General features: G+C 41.9%; 1 protein-coding gene across 9 annotated transcripts in view; it reads right to left on the bottom strand.

The window, feature by feature from the left end:
• cep162 (centrosomal protein 162) overlaps window positions 1-10,246 on the bottom strand; it is a 36,313-nt gene extending 26,067 nt beyond the window's left edge. For 3 of the 9 annotated variants that reach the window (XM_076105353.1, XM_076105351.1, XM_076105360.1), the window contains exons 1-6: window positions 10,150-10,246; window positions 8,854-8,955; window positions 7,368-7,485; window positions 4,673-4,732; window positions 2,646-2,903; window positions 1,862-1,990 (exon numbers count right to left, since the gene is read on the bottom strand). In XM_076105353.1, coding sequence (XP_075961468.1) covers window positions 1,862-1,990; window positions 2,646-2,903; window positions 4,673-4,732; window positions 7,368-7,485; window positions 8,854-8,913 — 625 coding nt within the window. In that variant the 5' untranslated portion in view covers window positions 8,914-8,955; window positions 10,150-10,246. The remainder of the gene's footprint in view (window positions 1-1,861; window positions 1,991-2,645; window positions 2,904-4,672; window positions 4,733-7,367; window positions 7,486-8,853; window positions 8,956-10,149) is intronic. The other 6 variants (XM_076105352.1, XM_076105354.1, XM_076105357.1 and 3 more) reach the window with 6 other exon arrangements.
• Window positions 10,247-21,071: the final 10,825 nt, after the last annotated feature.

Consider the following 21,071-nt stretch of genomic DNA (forward strand, 5'->3'; position numbering starts at 1 on the left):
CCTGGCAAACATCAGGTTGCAACCTTACTCATCAAGCATCACCACGAACAAATCTATCACCAAGGCCGTCTGTTTACAGAAGGGGCTGTCCGTACAGCTGGTTTTTGGATAGTTGGTGGCAAAAGAAAAGTGAGCAACATCATCCACCAGTGTATAACCTGCAGAAGGCTTAGAGCCCCACTTACAATTCAAAAGATGGCCAGTCTTCCAGCGGATCGCCTCTCGACAGAACCTCCTTTTACGAATGTCGGGCTTGATGTGTTCGGCCCTTGGAGTGTCTCTTCACGTAGAACAAGAGGAGGCCATTCACACAGTAAACGATGGGCCGTAATCTTCACGTGTATGAGCGTACGAGCGGTTCATATTGAAGTCATAGAGTCTCTTGACACATCCAGCTTCATCAACGCGCTAAGGCGCTTTCTTGCTGTGCGCGGTCCTGTCAAACACATCCGCTCAGACCGTGGCACCAACTTTGTTGGTGCCTGCAAGCAGTTGAAGATACCCTCAAACATTGACAACATAACGGTGAAGTCTTACCTGTCAGGCCAAGGTTGCTCTTGGACCTTTAACCCTCCGCACGCCTCTCATTTTGGCGGTACATGGGAAAGAATGATTGGTCTTGCAAGGAGAATCTTGGACTCCATGTTCCTTCAGCTGAAGGACAAACTTACCCATGAGGTGCTGGTGACTTTCATGGCAGAAGTGACAGCCATTATAAATGGCAGGCCTCTTGTTCCTGTGACAACTGACTCTGAGGACTCATTTATACTCACTCCAGCTGCTCTTCTCATTCAAAAAGTGAATGTCCTTTCTGCTCCTACTGGAGAGTTTGGAGTTTCAGACCTCTACAAGCACCAGTGGCGGCAGGTCCAGCACCTGTCTAACACCTTCTGGGACAGATGGCGAAAGCAATTCCTCCCAACACTACAGGCACGCAAGAAGTGGCAGTCCACTCATCCGAACATCAACCCAGGAAGTGTTGTTCTCCTCAAGGATAGCCAAGTACCAAGGAATGAATGGCCTCTTGGGCTGGTAAGACAGACCTTCCCCAGCGAAGACGGGAAGGTGCGAAAGGTCGAGATCAAGGTCACACGAACAGGAGTGACTAAACTCTTTCTTAGGCCTGTCTCTGAGGTAGTGCTTCTTCTCCCCCCAGAGGCCCAGTGAAGTGAACTGTCTAGGATTTATTGAGTGGCGTGTATTCACGCCAGGCGGGGAGTGTTTTGTTACAATTGTTAAGTCAGTATGTTATACGTTTTATTTTGAAACAGGAAGTGTCCTGTAACTTGTCAGGTGACTTATAATCAGGAAGTGAAGGAAGAGCGTGGCTCAGAGCCGCTGTTTTCGGTAGTTTTCCAATCCAGTTGAATCTGCCTGCATCTTATGCCTTTTGATAGCATCATTGGTATGTATTGATTTGTTTTATTGTTACTTATGATCGCAGATGATTATTTTTGTGACAATGTTTAGTTTTGGGAAGTTTTATGCACAAAGTCCATCGAGTCATTAGTAACTCCGCTATGACTGTTGTTAAAGTTCATATCAGCAGTAAATACATAAAAAGCAGCGATTAAAAACAAAGCAATGTATTTCATTGAAGAATCAGTATATGTACATTGTGTGTATGTGTAAGGTTAAAGAGAAATCATTTTATTTGTATTCATTATGCCTTTTGTGTGTTTTAGTTTTACTCTTTCTTACGTCATTAAACCTGTGGACAACGGGCACTGTCTTCAGAGTCGTGATGTCAGGAAGGAGTTTGTCTAACTGCCAAGGTGTATCACAGCACATATACTGAGGGCAGCACAGAAGTATTTGTCCCCATGTCTCACCCTGCTCATCTCTGTTGTCCTCGACTCACCCTCTAGCTCAATACTGTCTCTGCTGAGGTCAGCTGCTTTCAGCCCGTCTTCCTTCAAACCAGCATCTCCTGGATCCTCGTCCTCCTGTCGAACAGACTTCCTGAAAGTCTTCCCAGATCCCAGCAGTCCTGGAGGGAAGTGTCATAGAAAGGCACGAGTGAACCTTGTTCAGAGATTATGACTAATAGCTGTAAGTAGATAAGCTATTTATTATACTTAGAGGTATTTATTCCTCTTGTGTCAACTGTAATTCAACACTGAGGACTATCAGCTGCAGGTGGGGACTGATTGCGAGTACCGGTTGATGGAACCTGGATGAATCTGTGACTCAAGCCTCGATGCTGACACAGGTCTATATAACCAATGTTAAGATGGATGGAGGACACACACTGTGTACTACTACTGTGACCCTGTACTGCCAACCACTCTCCGCTACCTGTTCAGTTCTTATAATAATCCAAAAATATCAATTTCTAAAGTTAAATTGGAGACATTTAAGTTTAAAGGAAGTTAAACGGAATTACCAGTTTATCAAAATGATTTAATGAAGAACCTCCATCAGGCAGTGAACAACAATGACACAACTAATTACATCCGATGTAACAGATATATCTAATGTATCGGTAAGCAAACTTACAAGACTGTTAGTTTCATGTGGCAGGCAGAAGAACATCAACATCAAATCTAAAAACTCAAAGCTTAATAGAGACAAAGACAGAAACGTAACAGAACTAGTGGTACTACTCTACTACCAGAGGGTTTGAGGACTTGAGCTGAAGTTACCATCTTGGGAATGACTATCAGTGCTGGCTGGTGGAGCCTCATCAGAGAGGGTCTCATCAGGGCTCCTCTCTCCTGACACACTCGGGACGTTTTCACTGCTCACACTGTCAGCGCCATCGGACGGCGTTCTGTGTCTTTCCACGGTTCGGGAACCCCTCAAGACTGTATCTTTGTGGGTCGTGTCCAATTGAACCGGTTTATCAGAAGCTTTGCAGCGAGGTTTAGGGACCGGCCTAGAAAAGGGCTCCACGCTGACGACTTCGGACAGCAGGAAGAAACAGAGTAAATAATGTCGGTGAACTGTCAAATGAAATCTGGAATAGCTATCAGAATGAAACATCTAAACTACACCAGGCTTTGATTACATTCATCCACACACACTGGCCATCTTTTATTAAAATTCCCTGCAATGGATTGTGCTTTTGTGTTGCCCATTTCAAAGAAAAGCCAATTTTCAAAAGAAGACCACTCTCACTGTGGATTTCACTTCAAACAGCAAGACGTAACTCGCTCTACCTCATGTTTTGGGGGTGTAAACACAACAGGGGTAGCGATTAGGGACATCAATTCTACATCTTCCACAGAGAACTCAGAGTTCTGGGTCAGAGAACAGCCTGCAAGACTCCAGGAGGACCCATCCATGGTAGGGCAGCACGGACCTGACACCCACCCCATTGTATTCAAGGAGGATAGACGCTGAACGGACAGGAAGTGGTTACACATCCCTATGAGGTAAAGATGGCTGCTTGGTTTCATTTAGTAGTGTTCAGGGGGGGCTGCTCCCCATCTCCTCTTCAGCACATTCTTTGACACAGACCGCTGGATGGACTGGACTAATCTTATTTTACTTCAGTTTTCAGTCTTCTAACGTAATCCCAAAGACGGTCGTTCTCTCTGTGCTTCGCTACAGAGCATGTGCGGCAGTCAGTAGAACTTTCTTGCGATAGAGCCTACAGGTACAGGAAGGCAGAGCAAGAGACTGTCTCCCTTTAACTTACATATGAGTACCTCAGATCTTCTTCAGACTGACAACTAACACAGAGGCCTTCCTTCAAACATAAGCTGGACGGTCATCGTTTTTCATTGGTCTATTCCATCAGGTTCTATTCAGTGAGTGAAATCAGGTGTTTGGTATCGTTCAGCAACTGAGGAAGCCCAACCATGAAATACGGGAAACTTTGATGTGAAGCAAACAATATTAATTCTTTTGAAAGACAGTTTAATAGGAAATAATCAAACAGGAAAGTTGTATTAATGGTAGAGGGGGTAAGGACCCCTGGAAAGAAGACTATGAAACAAGAAGAGGCCTAAAGATCACTTCACTCCAGAAGATTACAAGTTTCAAAAGAACCTCCAACCAAAGGGTCGGCAGTTGAGTTGCATTGTGGGTAATGTAGGACCTGTACAGCCTGGCTGATACAGTCTGGCTTAATACAAAAACGCATATCTTTTCTCCCATTTTTTCTCTCCATTTCAGCACATTGAGCATTTTTCTCACCTAAAACAAACCGTCTCCACAGTGCTAGCTTGACGATCTTGTGTTAATGAAGAAGACTCAACTTTTACAAAACAATGATGTAAACCAGCCCTGAAGGTGGGGGGGGGGGAGTAGAGTTCAGAAGACAAGTGTTTTTCTTTCCTCTAACTTCCTCTATGATCATTCATTTTAAATATAAATACATACAATCACTACCGGTGCTTGAGAACAGCTGTGCTATGTGAACATCATAATAATAATGATGATGATTTGACCAGCGTGGGAGGGACTGCCTGGCTTTTGAGGAGCCAGCATCATATCACTATTTCATACTTGTTATAATTTGTCAAAAAATACGTGAAATACTAACTCAAAAGTGTAGCTGAATTCAAACACAGTGCTGGTGATTACAGAGCAGCAGGGGACTGAACAGAGGTTTAAGCAGCTGACTGTTAGATAACTGGCACAGAAACAAGCTGAGAACACTACTGTGGATGCATGACGTTTCCACACGGACACAACGTGGTCTAAAAGAACTCTAAGCTCTCACCATTGTTGTTCTCATGATGAGACTTTTTGCCTTTGATAAATCTGCTTTTGGCCATCTCTGCTTGGGAAAGAGAGGAAACAGAAAGGGACAGCTTTTAGAAATATCAGACAAACACAAAGCTGTGAAATCAACACTCACTTTCCTACAGAAGTGCAGATTTGACATGTTACACAGTAGCAGTGAGGGAGATCTGTTGACTAGATGCTACTACATATTGACTATGTTACAATGTCTCACAAAGGGCAACACTTCTCAAAGAATAATTTAGACTCTAAATGAGTCTATTATTGGTTTTATAAGAGCGCTACCGCTAATCAAAACCGTAGATTCATTGTATAGGTCTGTTGGCTCTACCGAATCACAGTCAAAGTGATAGTTTGGGTTCTTTTTCTCTTTAGTCTGGTTCGGTTTCACAGTGCATGAGTTAAAGCAGCCCTAATTAAAAAATAATTTGCTAAGAGGCGTGTACAAAGGAGCAAATTCATCATTTTCAGCTTGAGAGCTTCTATGCAGGGTATCACGGACTTTGAAATATTGCTGTTGAATTTGTTTTTTCCACTTTGACCCTCCTCCTCCAGTTTATCTTGAATGTTCGCACCAGAGGTTGATTAAAACAGACTAAATGTTGGCTTGTGAAAGCGCCCCTAAAGATCAACTTTAGTCTAACTCTGCACACGAACATGCTGGAGATGTGTTTCACTGCTCAGTGAGAATGACACAGGAAGAGCCAGGCAGGCTGGACAGTGTTATGAGAGAAGCAGAAAGAAATGAAACAGTGAAAGATCATGCTTGTCCTGTTGGAACTGAATAATGAGGAGGGACAAGAGTCGAGGAGAGATCAGTCAGACGTGTGAAGTTAGACAGAGCGAGGAACTTCAATTTGACCAGTAGGATGGAGAGGCGAGCCTGGACAAACAAAATACACTTTGGTTTCTGTTGGAAACTTCAACCTGAGCTAACGAGCCAGAATAACAGGACTAAGCACCCAGTGGCTATATGACGCTGTGTTCAACACCAACACATACAGTGCCTTGCATAAGTATTCACCCCCCCTTGGACTTTTCTACATTTTGTCATGGTACAACCACAGAGTAACATTGATTTCATTGGGATTTTATGTAATGGACCAACACAAAATAGTCCATCATTTGGAAGTGGGGGGAAATATTACATGGATTGCAAAATTATTTACAAATAAAAATCTGAAAAGTGTTGAGTGCATATGTATTCACCCCCCCTGAGTCAATACTTGGTAGAACCCCCTTTCGCTGCAATTACAGCTGCAAGTCTTTCGGGGTACGTCTCTACCAGCTTTGCACTTCTAGAGATGTTCATCCATTCTTCTTGGCAAAACAGCTGAAGCTCAGTCAGATTGGATGGAGACCGTCTGTGAACAGCAATTTTCAAGTGTTGCCATGGATTCTCTATTGGATTTAGGTCTGGGCTTTGACTGGGCCATTTTAAGACAGTAACATGCTTTGATCTAAACCATTCCATTGTAGCTCTGGCTGTATGTTTAGGGTCATTGCCCTGCTGGAAGATGAACCTCCGCCCCAGTCTCAAGTCTTTTGCAGACTGCATCAGATTTTCTTCAAGGATTGCCCTGTAATTGGCTCCATCCATCTTTCCCTCAATTCTGACCAGTTTCCCTGTAGCTGCTGAAGAGAAGCATCCCCACAGCATGATGCTACCACCACCATGTTTCACTGTTGGGATGGTGTGCTCAGGGTGATGAGCAGTGTTGGGTTTCCGCTATGTTTCCCCCCCACTTCCAAATGGACTATTTTGTGTTGGTCCATTACATAAAATCCCAATGAAATAAATGTTACTCTGTAGTTATACCATGACAGAATGTAGAAAAGTCCAAGGGGGGTGAATACTTATGCAAGCCACTGTAGATATATTGATTATTCTGCAGATTATTTTCAGTTAAAAACTATCAGAAAATAGTGAAAAATGCACACAGTGATATTTTCTGTTTTGTTTTGTTCGACAAATATATTCAATTCACTATCAATAAAAAAATAAAAGGAGAAAGCTGCAAATCCATCACTTTACTAATGTTTTCAGTTCTAACGATAACTTCAACAAAAGCTTCTGGACAGTTGTCCGTAACTCCCATCCGACATGAATACAGCGAAAAATTACACTTATGCCTTCGTCAATTCCAAATAATTGTTAGTGTACAGCACAAGTCATTATAGATGCATGTTGTCAGTGACAATGCCCTCCTGGAGTAGGATAGAAATCAAAGAGATTCTTCCTGCAGCTCATTCTGCCCTGTGAATAAGGAATGACTTCCACCTGATGGGGGAGGTATCGCTCTTAAGATACTTTAACTCTTCGAGAGTATACTGCTGATGAGATGCAGCGCAGAGAGGGACTGCATAGAGGCCATGTTGGACAGAAGCTTGCGTGCAATGCATCCTGGTACATGGAGGCACAGCTCTGTGAGCAGGAGAAATCAGCTTTCTGGGTTAAAAGAGCACGCACTGAGGAATTTATTCACTTTTATGGGCACTTGATTACTGCCAGTTGATCATTCCTGTTAAGTCCTATAACATAAACCCAAATCCTCTCTCACTTCCTCCCTGGACTGCAGAGCTTAAACACTGACACATTGTCATGCTGGCTAAAGTGCCAGGCTAACACGTCCAGGCTGTTCTTTGATGGAGAATCCTCTCCTCGTTATTACCTCTCCCCGTTCCTCCGCCGCTGTGTTCCTCATCTTGCCACCAAGGCACGGCTGCTCTCTGGGCTGATTTCTGACTGCTTTTAGCACCGGGCTGCTTGTCAGAGTCATCTGAAACAGACTGACAGGAAATCAGGTTTACGTCAGAGCGATGCCTTCAGGATAACACTGTGTGTATTACACCATGAGTGAGACACTCTGCATTCTTCTATAAGATTATAGTACTTTTAAATAAGAGAGGTACACAATCAGTAAGTCTTGTAACTTCGTAGAGAATTGGAGTTGGTGTGGATTGGATGGATAGACACGTGCTTTCAGTCAGCTGCCATGTTGCTACTGGTGAGAATTCAGGGTCCCTCATTTCAGTCTTGCCTCTTTGTGCTTCTGAAGATGTTAATGTCGGACCTTTAACAGGGTTTCACAGAATAGTCGACTACCAAAACCACTATTCCACACTGTGCATCGTTGTAGACCGATTGCTCATCTGTGTTTTACATGGTGCAGTTATGAAGCTTTGGCAAAGCCTCCTGCTGTCACTGCAAGAAAGCAGCCGCGTTGTTACTCCAGCTCAGACCATAGGCTGTACTAAAGAAGTGGACGGGAGGATGGAGCCAGGTGCAAGACATTTTTAGGCAACCAAAATGTTACAATTAACTTTCATGAAGTGAAAACACACTGTGAAAGGGTTAAAGTTGGACGACAACAACACGGACAACTCTCAGACCGGACAGCACCGTGGTAGCGTCCTGTCAATCACAATGTAGCCCCGCCCTTAAGCATACTCCTCTTTATGGTCTATTTGACTCTAAATTAAATTGTTGAGGAGATTCTTCAGATCAGTCTCTCTGTGATTGATTTAGCATGTGAGCAGTAAGCACATGTGACGTAGAATGTGAACATTTAACAATAAAGTTGTATACTACATATTCCATGATGCATAAATGTATGTCTGTAATGAGAAGTGTCTCTATTGCTCCACAATGTCTCACTGTATCTCTGTGTCCCAGGTTCTATATTTATTGTCCCAGGGCCAAGATAAAATAAGATAATCCTTTATTAGTCCCGCAGCGGGGACATTTACAGGATCACCGCAGCATACAGAATAGTGCAAACAAGAGACATAGTAAAAAACAAGGTCAAAACAAGTATTATAAATAAGTAAAGAAGTAATAAAACAGTAAAGAATATTAACAAAAAACAAACAAACGGGACATCCACTGTGTTCAAACACTGTTCTCTCTTTCTATAAATGTCCCGTCCTGAACTGAGCCACAACAAACATTCAAAGACATCGATGTCTAAATGAAGGACAGTTTCTGGACAGCTTCTGGACCTGTTCATGTCTAAATGAAGGACAGGCATCACTTTAACAAGCAGATGAAGCCAGCCAAGTTGCGTCTCCATGTCTTTGCGAGTGTGATTCATGCCATCTAAATGTGTGTCATGATAATCTATGAACAGTTCCATACTGAACATTAAGTTACATTACCTCCTTCAAGAACAGCTCAAACTGGTCATCAAGCTCCTCCTTGGTCAGTCTGTGAGACATAGTGATGCTGTCCACCCCATCAGCCAATGGGAACCAAGACAGCTGACAAAGACAAGAAGAATTTAGGGAAAGAAATTACACCTCACGAGTGTCGAATATTTTGAAACAAATGTTGTTACATATGTTAAGCATTAAATGGCTAAATGTGTTCTTTTCTTTGTGAATGCCAACACTAAATACTGGCGATCAATGGGTCAGTGGGCCGATGTGGTGCAGATATTCATTTGGGGTTAATGACTGATGTATTCAAGTGAATTGAATGGTGAACATATTCCCTCCCAACTTGTCCTCAGTGAAGATTAAATACTATATAAAAGGCACCAAAATGTATAAACCCATATATTGCCACAACTTTGTGACTTTGAGAAAAGATTTAGGCTTCATATATTAAATATCAGCCAGTTCTACTCCAGGCAACAGAGAACAGAAATCCCTTAGACAGCCTTCAAGAGAAGTGCTGCGAGAACAGTTCAAACACATTCAACTTCACTTACAAGTGTAACTGTTTGTTCCTATTCATTCAGGTATGAATTTGAGGAATAACTATTTACAAAGCTTTTATTAATACCTTAGTTTATGACAGACATAATTGGACAATAGTTGCCTATAACTTATGGATGGTGTTTGTGACTGTAAATAACAGGCTAAGCAAAGCAGTGCAATCACATCGTTTAAGTTATCATTTCCTTTGTGAATAAACATGTAATACACAGAAGAGCACTCGCTTTGATTACAGAACTAGCATTAGAAACATACATCTTATGCCGAATCTTTCATAATAACCTGACGATTTATAAAGCGAGATACAGTGCACCACAACATGGCCAGATCTACGAATAGTGATATGCATTTTCAAATACATTTAAGAGCGACCGGGACGTTGCCAGCAAGGTCTTACAGACGGACTTAAACGGTGACGTTACCACTTCCCGTCCAACTGTCAAAATAAAGTTGTCTACTAGGTTAGTTGTATAAAGAGCTAGCACCGGTAGCACAAACGCTAGAGCAGTTACGTAGGGGCTCTATTATTATTTTGAAGAAAGTTTGACCTTACTTCCGGTGTTTTAAGGAAAATTGATACAGCTAGCAGTAGCTAAGCAGCTCATCTCCTTATGTTTGCTAGTAACGTTAGCTGGCTAGAAAAGTAAGCTAACTCTTCCCACTGCATGCGGAACACGCTCTACCCACTACCCGTTCATTAGCGGCATGTATCAGTCTTGCAGCGACAGAACTCACCTTACAGACTCGACTTTGTCAGCTCTCTCCTCTCTGCTGAACACTTGTGGATTGAGACGTCCTCCGACGTGGTTTGCTAGTTTGAGTGTCTGGCAGTTCCCGCAACAGCACCCGGGTGACAAAACCAACCTGATTGGTTCGAAAGAAATCCGTCATCGCAATTAATAGCCAATGGACTGACGGCTAGACCGAGAAAGGTTTTGTGGCGATACATAGCCAAAAGTATGTGGACACGCTGTACCTCTGTGCAGGTAGAATGTGACGCACACAAAATACTTTGATCAATTCACCATTATTATGCTATTCTGATCGACTGCATTTTATTTAAGATAAACTGACCACCAGAAGCCAAATTAATGACATGTAGATAGTTCTAAATATTCCAGAAAAAAGTGCCACACTTAACAAATATATTTTAATGTTAAGTTACATACCACACAAACTCTCCAGGAGCGCTGCCACCAGCCAACACAATGGGTCACAGAATTTGGTTTGTGGTTCTTTGTTTTTTTAATATACAATTATATCCGTGTCTGATACTTTTGTTTTTTACGTTTTGTCTTCCTTTGCCTAAAAGTGTTGCTTAAAAATGTATATGCGTTTAATGCTGTACTTTTAAATTACGTTTAAAGATGATATGATATTCTTCAAAGCTGAAACGATTAGTCGTTTAATCTGCAAGTCGATTAAAAAATAATTGACGGGTTAATCGATAATGACAATAATTGTTAGTTGCAGCTCACATTCTTTGTGTGATCAATTGATGATTCAATGAATAGGAATAATTCCTTCACATTTAAGTTATCACTTACCCAAGTTATAGATGATATGACACGTCAACTCATTACATAATTTTTATATATCGATACGCTCACACCTTCACCTTCACATGCTTTAGACCATTTGTGATGGAAACATTTGTCCATCATGTCCATGTAGAAAAAAGATTTAGTTACCAGCCAGCGTGTGAAGGTCTTTTTTAAAGCCTTTGTGCAGATAATAAGAGTTGCCTTTACTGTAAAATTGTTCAGTGTTCAAGTCACACCTATCATAATTGAGTTATTCATATATTCTGATGTTGCCCTACATTCCTAATAAAGCAGCATTTCTTCCTCTTGAAGAGTCATACTGAATCAAATATTAATTAAATCAGTGATTTGCCCAGTAAAAAATACCTCCAAGTGTTATAATTTGTTATTTAGCAGTAACTTGTTGTATTTTTTCCCACTTGGTGGCAGTATTGAGCCGAGGATCAGCCTCTGTCTTCACCGTGTCTGTACGCCTAGAAGGGCAGTCTGTCAGCAGAGATCAGTAGTAATCTAATAAACCCTGCCCTGTTCGCTTTTTCTCTCTCTTTCAGAGGTCAGGACGGATCCATATAAACTCTGTTTTCACCTGCCTCCCTATATGGCTCTGTCTCTCACAACCTTGCACATATGCACATGCACCTTCGACGCTCACACTGTGTCTAGGATGCAAGGAGGGAAAGAGTCACGGGCCGCTCTGTTTTTGCTGATCTGTGCTGCAGTCTCATTCCAGTTTATGTGCCCTTAAAAAACTACTGATGGCCACACAGCAACCATAATGCTCTACTCACACAATGTCTGGTTATACTGTGCTCTTTTTGGGGGGGGGATGAAGCTCATAGATGAACAATAAAGACATTTCAATCATGTGTTTGATGTTTTTTTCTGATCTGAACAAAGAGAGTGGAAGCTGAATATTTTGTGGAGGAACTAGATATTAGATCCTTTTCATCTTTTGTGAAATGCATGAATGTCACATTGGACAAATTCAAGCATGCATCTCCTATCCAGCTCCGGACGGATCGCAGCTCAGACTATATATTTGTCCAACTTTGGCAGAGTGGACGTGCTGGTTGGGCCAATAGAAACACTGCTGCGCTGTGTTTGGAAATGGTTTCATTATTAGACAAAGTTATTATTCCAGCGTAGCGTGTTTAATCGTTAGTACATTAGCACAGAGTCATTAAGTATGATGGATGGCTATCGCTAACAGTGCAGACCTGGACCACTGCTGGCAGAGTGACATCAATAATGTGGCACTCGGAAAGATTTGTATTTCTTTAGATAAGAAGTGTTATCAATGCACTAAAGTCATAAAGTCAGCCTCCTTTGTAGATTTAACATCCACTTGAGCTGAGATTAGATTTAGTGTTTAACTGGGTTCTGTAACAAATTCAAGAAGGGTATTTTTAGCCATAAGGGTAGTGAACTTTAAGCTGGTCCATGGCCTCACAGGCAGCCTCTCAGAGCTGCTAGCATGGCTGCAGACTCACAGACATAAGTAAAGAAGTTCAGTTTATAGAGAATGAATGAAAAAGCAATAAAAGGAAGAAAAAAGTGTTTCAGATTGAAATGCGTCAGGAGATGAATCAACATGTTTTTCATTAATCGATCTATAATTTCATCAGAAAGTATGCTTTGTGATTCTAATTACTGTTGTTACAGACTGAGCTGAACATTTAAATATCAATAGAGCCCAGGCGAGAAGTAGTGGTGATCTGTTCATCAAATACTCAGGACCTTTCTGTTCTTAGAAGGAGTCAGATATAAATGTCCCCTGCGTTACACTTGTCTGTTTCAAACAGAAATGAGTGAAGTGGGAGGAATACCAGTCAGGAATTAGAGAATTAAAGGGAGCGGCTAACAATGATCAACACATTCCCCCAATCATGCAAATGAAAACCTAATGTCTAGGATTGGATAGGCCCATCAGCGTTGCATCCGATTGTGTCGCTCCGTGATAACTGGTCGACTGATTTAGATGGGAACGCTGGTCATGTGCATCTCTGACGCAGACGCACCAGTTCCCCGCCTTGATGAGGGCTTCTTCCTCTCCTGTCACACTGACATTGGGATCAACGTCTCCACCATGAAAGCTGGACTACCCTCATCCTCCCATGTACTGGCTCTTTATTCTGATTCATATTCATGTGCGGAAGCTTCTTATAGAAAAGTGGCTCATGAGGATGCACTTCCATCGCAGATAATTGGAGTGACCGTCAGTGAGATATAAGTGCACCTTCCTCAGCGTTCGACGTCCTGTTTTTGATTTAGGGTATTAGAATCCAGAGTGGATGCTGTGCGTTTGACTTGCAGTTTGGTAGATTGCACGCTTTACCTCAGATACCCTTCAAACACTGGGTTCATTTGACGGCTTTTGATTGGATTATCCGGTCCCTTCAACTTTGAATTTTTACTATTCAATCTACTGAACCACTGAGAGTGGGAAGATGACACAGTCTACATCCTGTTCCTACATCCCAGCGTTTCACACAATGTCTTAAAATGTGAGTCATGTAAAATGTGCAATAAGTTGGTAGTTTGAAACTGAAGTAGCACAGTTAAAAACCGTGAAAAAGGGAGAACAATTGTGGCTGTGAAGCATGCGGGGAAGTTGAACCCATTGAATTTGCACGGCAGACTGAAATGCTGCTTGAGACACGCTGACCTCTGAGAGCAAATCTAACAGGGAGGAGTCTCCAAGAGAGGCAAAGTCACATTATCAACTTTTATACAACACCACTCTGGCTGAATACCAAAGCAGCAAAGAAGAGATGGCTTGCAGTAAGTCGTAAGTTTCACCCGTGATACGAGGTAAGTAGCTCAGCAGCTTGTATTGCCTTCCTTAAAGTGTGATAAGCCTGCCTTAGTGCCAGAACCAGAATATTGGGCGGTCTTAAGCAGAATCCGACTTGGCCCTCATCCCTGGGGCCTCACCCTACAGAGTACACTCCCAGCATGTAAAAAAACCCCTCTGTCAGCTGCCTCCTGTTACCAATATCACAGGTACGGAGCGGTTCCACTTTAAACAATGCAATGCAAAAAATACCTAATTTAAAGAAAAGGCTAGTTCAACTGGTGATAACACTGAACACCAAAGCACTTGCTGAGATGATGGAAAGCTAGAAACACAAGCACTCACAATCAAATAGATTGTCAAAAAGCCAGCAATTAATCCAGATTAGTTTGAATCTAATCACTGAAAGCACCTGAAATGTTACAAATAATAATTGTAGCATGTATCATTTATGTTTAATGGATGATAATGATGGATGTTTAAATAGGACAGAGACAGGAAAATAAGTTTGACTTTTTTTCAATTTTTCAAATACATTTAGCTGAACTAGGGTTTTGTTTGTTTCCAGCTTTTCAGTGAAGCTAAATAGGAGCTGCAAGTAGTGCCAGGACAAAACATCTGACCTCAGCAGCAGTGGTCCCTTTAAATGGCATGTACTGAGGAGTGGCACTTAAAGTAGCAACTAGCTGGACCGACCAGCTTTATTCTAGATGTGGTAAATACGTTTATTTTCGTGAAAATTAAAGGGGCAATGTTTGAGAAAAGAAATTGCAGTGTTGCCGTTATGTCAAAGACGTCTATGTATTGTGTCGCAAAGATATCTACTGAGCATGCTAACCAGCTAGCCCCAGCCCATCCTGTTTTGTAAGACCTATTGTACCTGTTGAGGCGATAGTGAGTCACTGCAGCGTCCAGTCTGTCCTCAGTCCAACATGGGAGGACGAAGAATTAGAGCTGCCCCGAGGGCCTGCCAGTCACATTGAAGGTACTATCTGTGTGTGTTTAGATAGTTAAAATAAAATAAAATAAAATTATGCCACATGTGAAGATTATATGAAAGCAGTGTGACTTTCATTAAGTCATTTAATTAAATAATTTCATGGACCCAGTCGTAGAGGTGAAATGCGGCCCCCTATTTGTTTGGAGAATGTCGCCACGTGCTTAGAAATGGAGATTCAAGTGATACAAACAGTGGCAACTCCAGCCACAAGTGACAAAAAAATGCTGTGGAGAGGAGAGAGGAGTCATTAAGGCATTGAACTGACACACTGATTCCCATGATGCAACATTGTTTAAGTTAGGCCGTGGCCATGTTGAGAGCCATGTGGAGGCAATGGATATGATCTGATCTTCATTTCATCAAATGTAAAGCAAGCATAGGTGGAGTGGTGCGTTTCAGTGTCCATGCTCTCACACAACGTTGTGTGTCTGTGCTAAACGGTGCACGGGTACATTATGGATGGAGATGATGCACCTAATAGGAAATGACACTTGTATTATTTTGATATCAGAGAGTGACGGACAATATTGAACAGCTAACAAGTAACCCTAGAGGGGAATGTGAAGAGATCTGACCCTGTATTTCAAGTACAGCCGTTTCATTTTAGACACCGAATACTGATCTTTGAGAGGAAGGATGAAATTAAGATGAATGATATAACCAAGAGATAAATGGATGAAAAGAAAAGTGCCACACCGGAGAACTAACAGTCTGTCTAAACCTCATCAGCTTGAAGCTCATTCCAGTGATGGATTGGTTCTGTCCGCACTATCCGCTTTGATGGGAAAAGCTCACGTCTGGTGAATCCTCTCCATCACTTTCTTCTCGGGCAAACCACATAATGTCTGCTTAGAGCTAAAAGAAATAAATAAAAAAAGATGATTGTAGGGAGGCAGGGACGGATCTCTCCTGTGCTCCCCGTTCCTCCTCTGGGCCGGCTGTCTGATATGACAGCTTACCCGATGGCCACTGCCGAGGATGACGCGCCCTCAGACATCCTTGTGTGCTCATCTCAGCTCTCGTTGAGAAATCTTTCCTGATGCCGTCGCTCACAGTTCTGTGCCGTGCCCACACAGTTAAGCGTGCCGCGCCAAATAGGTCAGACGTTCATTCAATTTCACCCTCACCAATCTGTGCTGCGTATCAAGCACTCTGTCTCGTTTGTGTGTTTTTATCCAAGAAATTACAATTTGGAATTTTATCAAAATGGATCAGATTCTCTCTCACTATCTCTCTTGCCATTTTTAATTTATATTAATGCCTGCCAATGCCATATGGGGAAGGGATTAGATTTTTTTTCCAAAGGGAAAGTTGGGTGATTTAAGCTAGAGGAGAAGTGATGCCATCCGCCTCTCGTTTCCAGCAAAGTGCACTCAAAATTGGTCACGAGTCTATCATTTGATTTTATTGATTAGGGAGGCAGGAAAAAAGTGAAAACACATTCAAAGTTAAAGGCAGATATTTCTTTTTCTTTTTCAGCCTTTTAAAGTTTTTTTATAATGTGCTAGCATCCATGTTTGTGTCCACCTGACGAATGTTTGTCCACTGTTCTCTCTATTAGCTCCGTCTCCAGCAGCACCTATAAAACATACTTGGCTCTTTAGCTGCTCAATGCTCTGCGGTTTGTACAGTCAAATGATCAGAGTTTTTCTTAGCAAAAACAGCAACAACAAAAAGGTGCCCACTGTGGCTCAAAATGGGTTTGATTGAGAAAATCAAAAGAGTTGAGGGGAACTAAAGAGTTGGTGATAATTACACATGAGTTATTTAATTCATTTGTCATTCATGGTCACGACAAGTTAGCTTTTTAAATATTATATTTTTCCACAACCTTAACCAAGTGTTTTAGTGGCCTAATCCAAGCAGTGCCTATGTTTCTCCAAAAAGATGTGTAAATGCATCAAAAACTCATTCATGATGGATTGAACCCTGTTCACACCACATCATAGGAGGTGTGAGACACATTCTAGCCAGTTGTTTACAAGGTGTAAATGCACCCTTTAAGCAGTCGGTGGAGATAGCCACACAGGGTCTGTCCTCTGTGATAATGGCAGCTAAAGTTACACTGAAACTAGCTGTCGTCATTCTCTCTGTCTAGTTAAAGGGACACAATCATACTGAATGATCTGCTCGGAGAGAGCATTGATCTGTAAAAAGGTAATAAAACTTTTGTCTCACCCAAACAGTTCATGAACAGCTATTGTTGTAACTTAACTGCCACCTTCTTCTGGTCTTTTGTTAGCTACCAAACAGCTCCAGGTGCAGCACCACCTCCATCTGGACTGGACCCCAACAGAGACACATATTTGAGGCTCAGCATAAGTGTCTTAAACCTTATCTGGATTTCATCTGGATACAATACGCTTGAAATGACAAGTGTAACTGGGACCCAAAACAAGACAAAATGTCTGCTGTGAAAAAAAGGCCTATTGGGAGCAGGCTTTGTGTTATCAGGCTGGTCTTATGTGGCATTCGTAGCTACGAAAGATAACGGAAAATAATGCGCCGTAATTTGTAGATATCCCACAAACTCATTTTGTCCACATAATCATGTAAAACAAAGAATTAAGACTGCAAAGTCTCACATTGGGTGGGCAGGAGATGGAGCTGGATGGGTACAACATACAGCGATCTTCCAGCCTTATAGTGATATATAACTAAGGGCGTGGCTGCATTGACTGACAGGTGGGTGCTGTCTCATGACGCTATACTAGTCTCCTCTGCTGTGTCATCCAGGGTTCACCTCATCTCCACTGACAATCTATCTCTTTGCTCATTTTAAGAGTTGAAGATGGCGACAGCCAGAGTCACTTTCAGAATCACAACGGCTCTTCAGACCTATATGGGTATCATCCCGGAGACCACGTCCATCTTCTACACAGTCTATGATTGCCCCTTTAAAATATTTTATCCTCAGTGGAACCTTTATCTGGCACTAATCTCACACCACGGTTGGCAAGTTGCATTTTTCAAATTGTTCATTTTTAAAATGATCTGGTAATTTACAGAAAATGCACGACATCCTGAAATACCAAGAAGATGTCACACTAAACTATAACATCCTGTAAATCTATTACTTGGTGACATCACTGTCACAGCCTTAAAGTCAAACCGGCTGCTCTGACCCCGCTCTCCCCTACAGGCTCCCTTTAACACTCAGTGATAAACCCCGTGCTGCAGACAGGGTGTATATTGTGTCTGTGTGTCCCGGTCTGAGCGTGCGTGTGTTCCAGCTCTGAGGATCTACATATGTATGCTGTCCGTGTCATCCACTCCCTCAGTCACACGGATGGTGTCTGGATTGGTGTTTGAGAATAGTACACCCCCACTTAGCTCTGTATTTATATTAAATATTAAATCCAATTTAAATACAAAATTACCATATTAAATATTAACCGACATTGTAAATATTTAATGCGAGCCCTTTACCATAGGCCCGGTATTCATTACCATGCAGTGCTGGATTTTAATGGACAATTTCCCCGGAGACCGTGTGTGGGTTTCCTCCTGTCCTCGGAGCTGCAGCAGGGGACGCTGTTGCACTGCGTCTCTCTTGGGGAGCCCGCCCAAAAAGAAATACATTAAGAAAGGAAAGAGGAGACGGACTAAGGGACACAATTTGAGAAACTGAAAGATGCAGTTTTACTGTTAGTGTTACATTCTCTTCTTCATTCATTGGTGTATATCAGCTGTGTGATGTGAGGGGCAACTGCCCAGTGTGTTGTCCGCTTAACGCATGCTGCGACAAACTGAAGGAAAATCTGGAGAGGAGAACAGAGAAGTGACTAAAAACATAAATCAGACACTTTTCTGTTCGTTCGTCTTATGCACATTAAAGCAAAAAGGAATAACAATCCTGCTTTGCCAGTAGGGGCCAGGCTTACACTACTTCACCAAAGGTTTCTCTTTAAATTACATTCAAGGAGAGGAAATCGCCTGGCTGTTTCTATTTGCTTCTCTCTCCGATTCATCGCTTCTACACAGTGTTGACATCTACAGTACAAGGGGATTTCCATTCAATTCCTTACACTACGGTAGGTACAAATTGGACTGTATATGACGTCCTTCAGGTCCAACATATCGACTAAAACCCAGCATTTCACCATGAAATTCAACAGTCAGGGAAGGTAGCACTGTTAGTCCCCCCCAAAAAAGAAATAAAATATGCAAGAAATTGGAGCTAATGTTTTCTAGAGGGAGAAATCTAAAAGATGAAGAGGGGAGATGAACTTAAGAGAGGAGACAGAGAAAGCTGTGAGTCGAAGAAATTAGCTTTGTAGCTTTATGGAGTGGTGGGGGAGGAGGTGTAGGGTTAGAGATGCATGGGCACGCAGCTCCTCTGAGGCAAGGCAGGGAGGAACATTAATCATTGGGAGACATCTGTTCATTCTGCCGCTTTACAATTCTGTCAAAGAGCTCGGACCCCCCCCCCCCCCAACCATCCACTCAGAGAAAACCTGTTCTCCGTTAAGCATGGACAGGCAGAGTGAAACATCAGAGCCTGCATCCACTAAGAGCCGCCTTCAGTTTGATTTCCATTCAAGCCCATTTAAGATGAACAAAACAAGAGGACGGGGAAGGGAGTGCAGCGTGTAAATCAGTGCTATTATCTGCATTCAGCTGCTGTCATGGAGGAAACAGCCTCTAGACGCTGACACACACACAAAGGTATTTCTTCTGTCATTTTAGGGGACATTTCATTGACTTACATTCATTCTTACGCTTTACTAAAAACTTATGCAACCCCAAACCGCAACCTTAAGCTAACATGAATGAAATTACAAATCCGCTAAACTTCTGACGAATTTGTGGCAAAAATAAATAGGGAGCGATTAGAAATCTTTCCTCAAATATGACTTAGAGCAAAAAACATTTTGTGAAATAAGCCTCAAATTGAAAAGTTTGCACAGTATATGTGGCGCAGAAATGAGTAATGTGAAAATGATGCTCCTCAACCGTGCAAGGATTATAAGGTAATAAAACGTTATAGAGGGATAAATGCAGGAAAATTAAATATGGACTCCAATTTGTGCCAGTGTTAATCCAAACCGATAACTTATTGATATGTGCATTTAGTGTAAGTGAATAGTGTTTTCAATGTGAATGTTTTGAATGTTCTGATTTAGAGTTATTATATCAACGCCATTCGTGTACTATTTTTGTGTATTTGCATTGTGTAATTACCCCTCTGTGATATCGTTTCCATCGCCACTAGTGAAATCATGCGTGATGGTTTCACTGTGTACCCAAGGGATTCACAGCCAGTGATATACAGAAGAAAGTGTATGAGCACTTTTCCCTCAATTCTTTGTTATTGGTCTTCTTTCGTGTTCTTTATTAAAATGTGGCATGAAACATTCTCAGAAGCCACAGTTTGTATGGATGTGTTTTATACATGTGTGGTCCCTTAAGGGACCAGTACAATGTACTGGTCATGTGGCCAAGGCAGCCAAAGTCCCCATGAGGCTACTTTTCGGTAGCGGGGCTGCTTGTACAATAAACCTTGTATTGTACCAAGGTAATACGTAGATACGCCCTTACTATTAATGTCCTTGAGAGTTTAAAATTATAGCCAAGAGAAAAGCATACTTTCACAACTTTTTATATTCAGCAACATTACATGATTTATGAATAGTTGAATATGAATAATAATTTGTTGTTAAAGGAGAACAGAACAGATATGTAGCCTGTGCTATAGCAGACACAACATTTTTAAGCAATTTAACTTTGATTGGACTTTAAAGCTAATGGAACACCATAGAATAAAGAGCCAAGGGTGATCTATAACAGTTTCCTATATGATTAGTTTCCATAGTCAATAGCCCTGCAGTAAACGTGGTAGCAGACTAGCTGACTAATGCTAGTGCTAATGCTAGTGCTAACGCTAGCTCGACTTCCTCTGCATTTTTGACACTAGCTCATTAAGAAGCGTGTGCTGCCTGCAGTGGTTGGCAAACTCAAAAATGAACCTGTATTATTTAAACACATCTCCACCAATAACTTAAATTAACCGGGACTGAAATCAAGTTTAACGTACGAGCAGTAAACTGAGAGGACATGTTGGGGTTTGAGCCATCTGTGGGTAGTATAACAAAAACAGGCAGTGTATCTTTAGTGTGCCACATATTTCAGCACAAAGCGAGGACCCAATAAATCTCTGTTATCTGCTAAGATTGGTCCTGCTTGTTCACGGGCCCTTTCACGAGCCTTCTTATATTTTTCAGTGGGAGCTTCAAATCAAATCTGAATTCAACCTGTGAGTGCGTGGCGCTCTAAATGGTGTCCTCCCATTGGCAACAGAGGAGAGCGGAAGATGAAT

Source organism: Anarhichas minor, unplaced genomic scaffold (assembly GCF_050575085.1).
Source record: "Anarhichas minor isolate MPS153535 unplaced genomic scaffold, ASM5057508v1 ptg000032l, whole genome shotgun sequence".
In the NCBI taxonomy this organism is placed as follows: domain Eukaryota; kingdom Metazoa; phylum Chordata; class Actinopteri; order Perciformes; family Anarhichadidae; genus Anarhichas; species Anarhichas minor.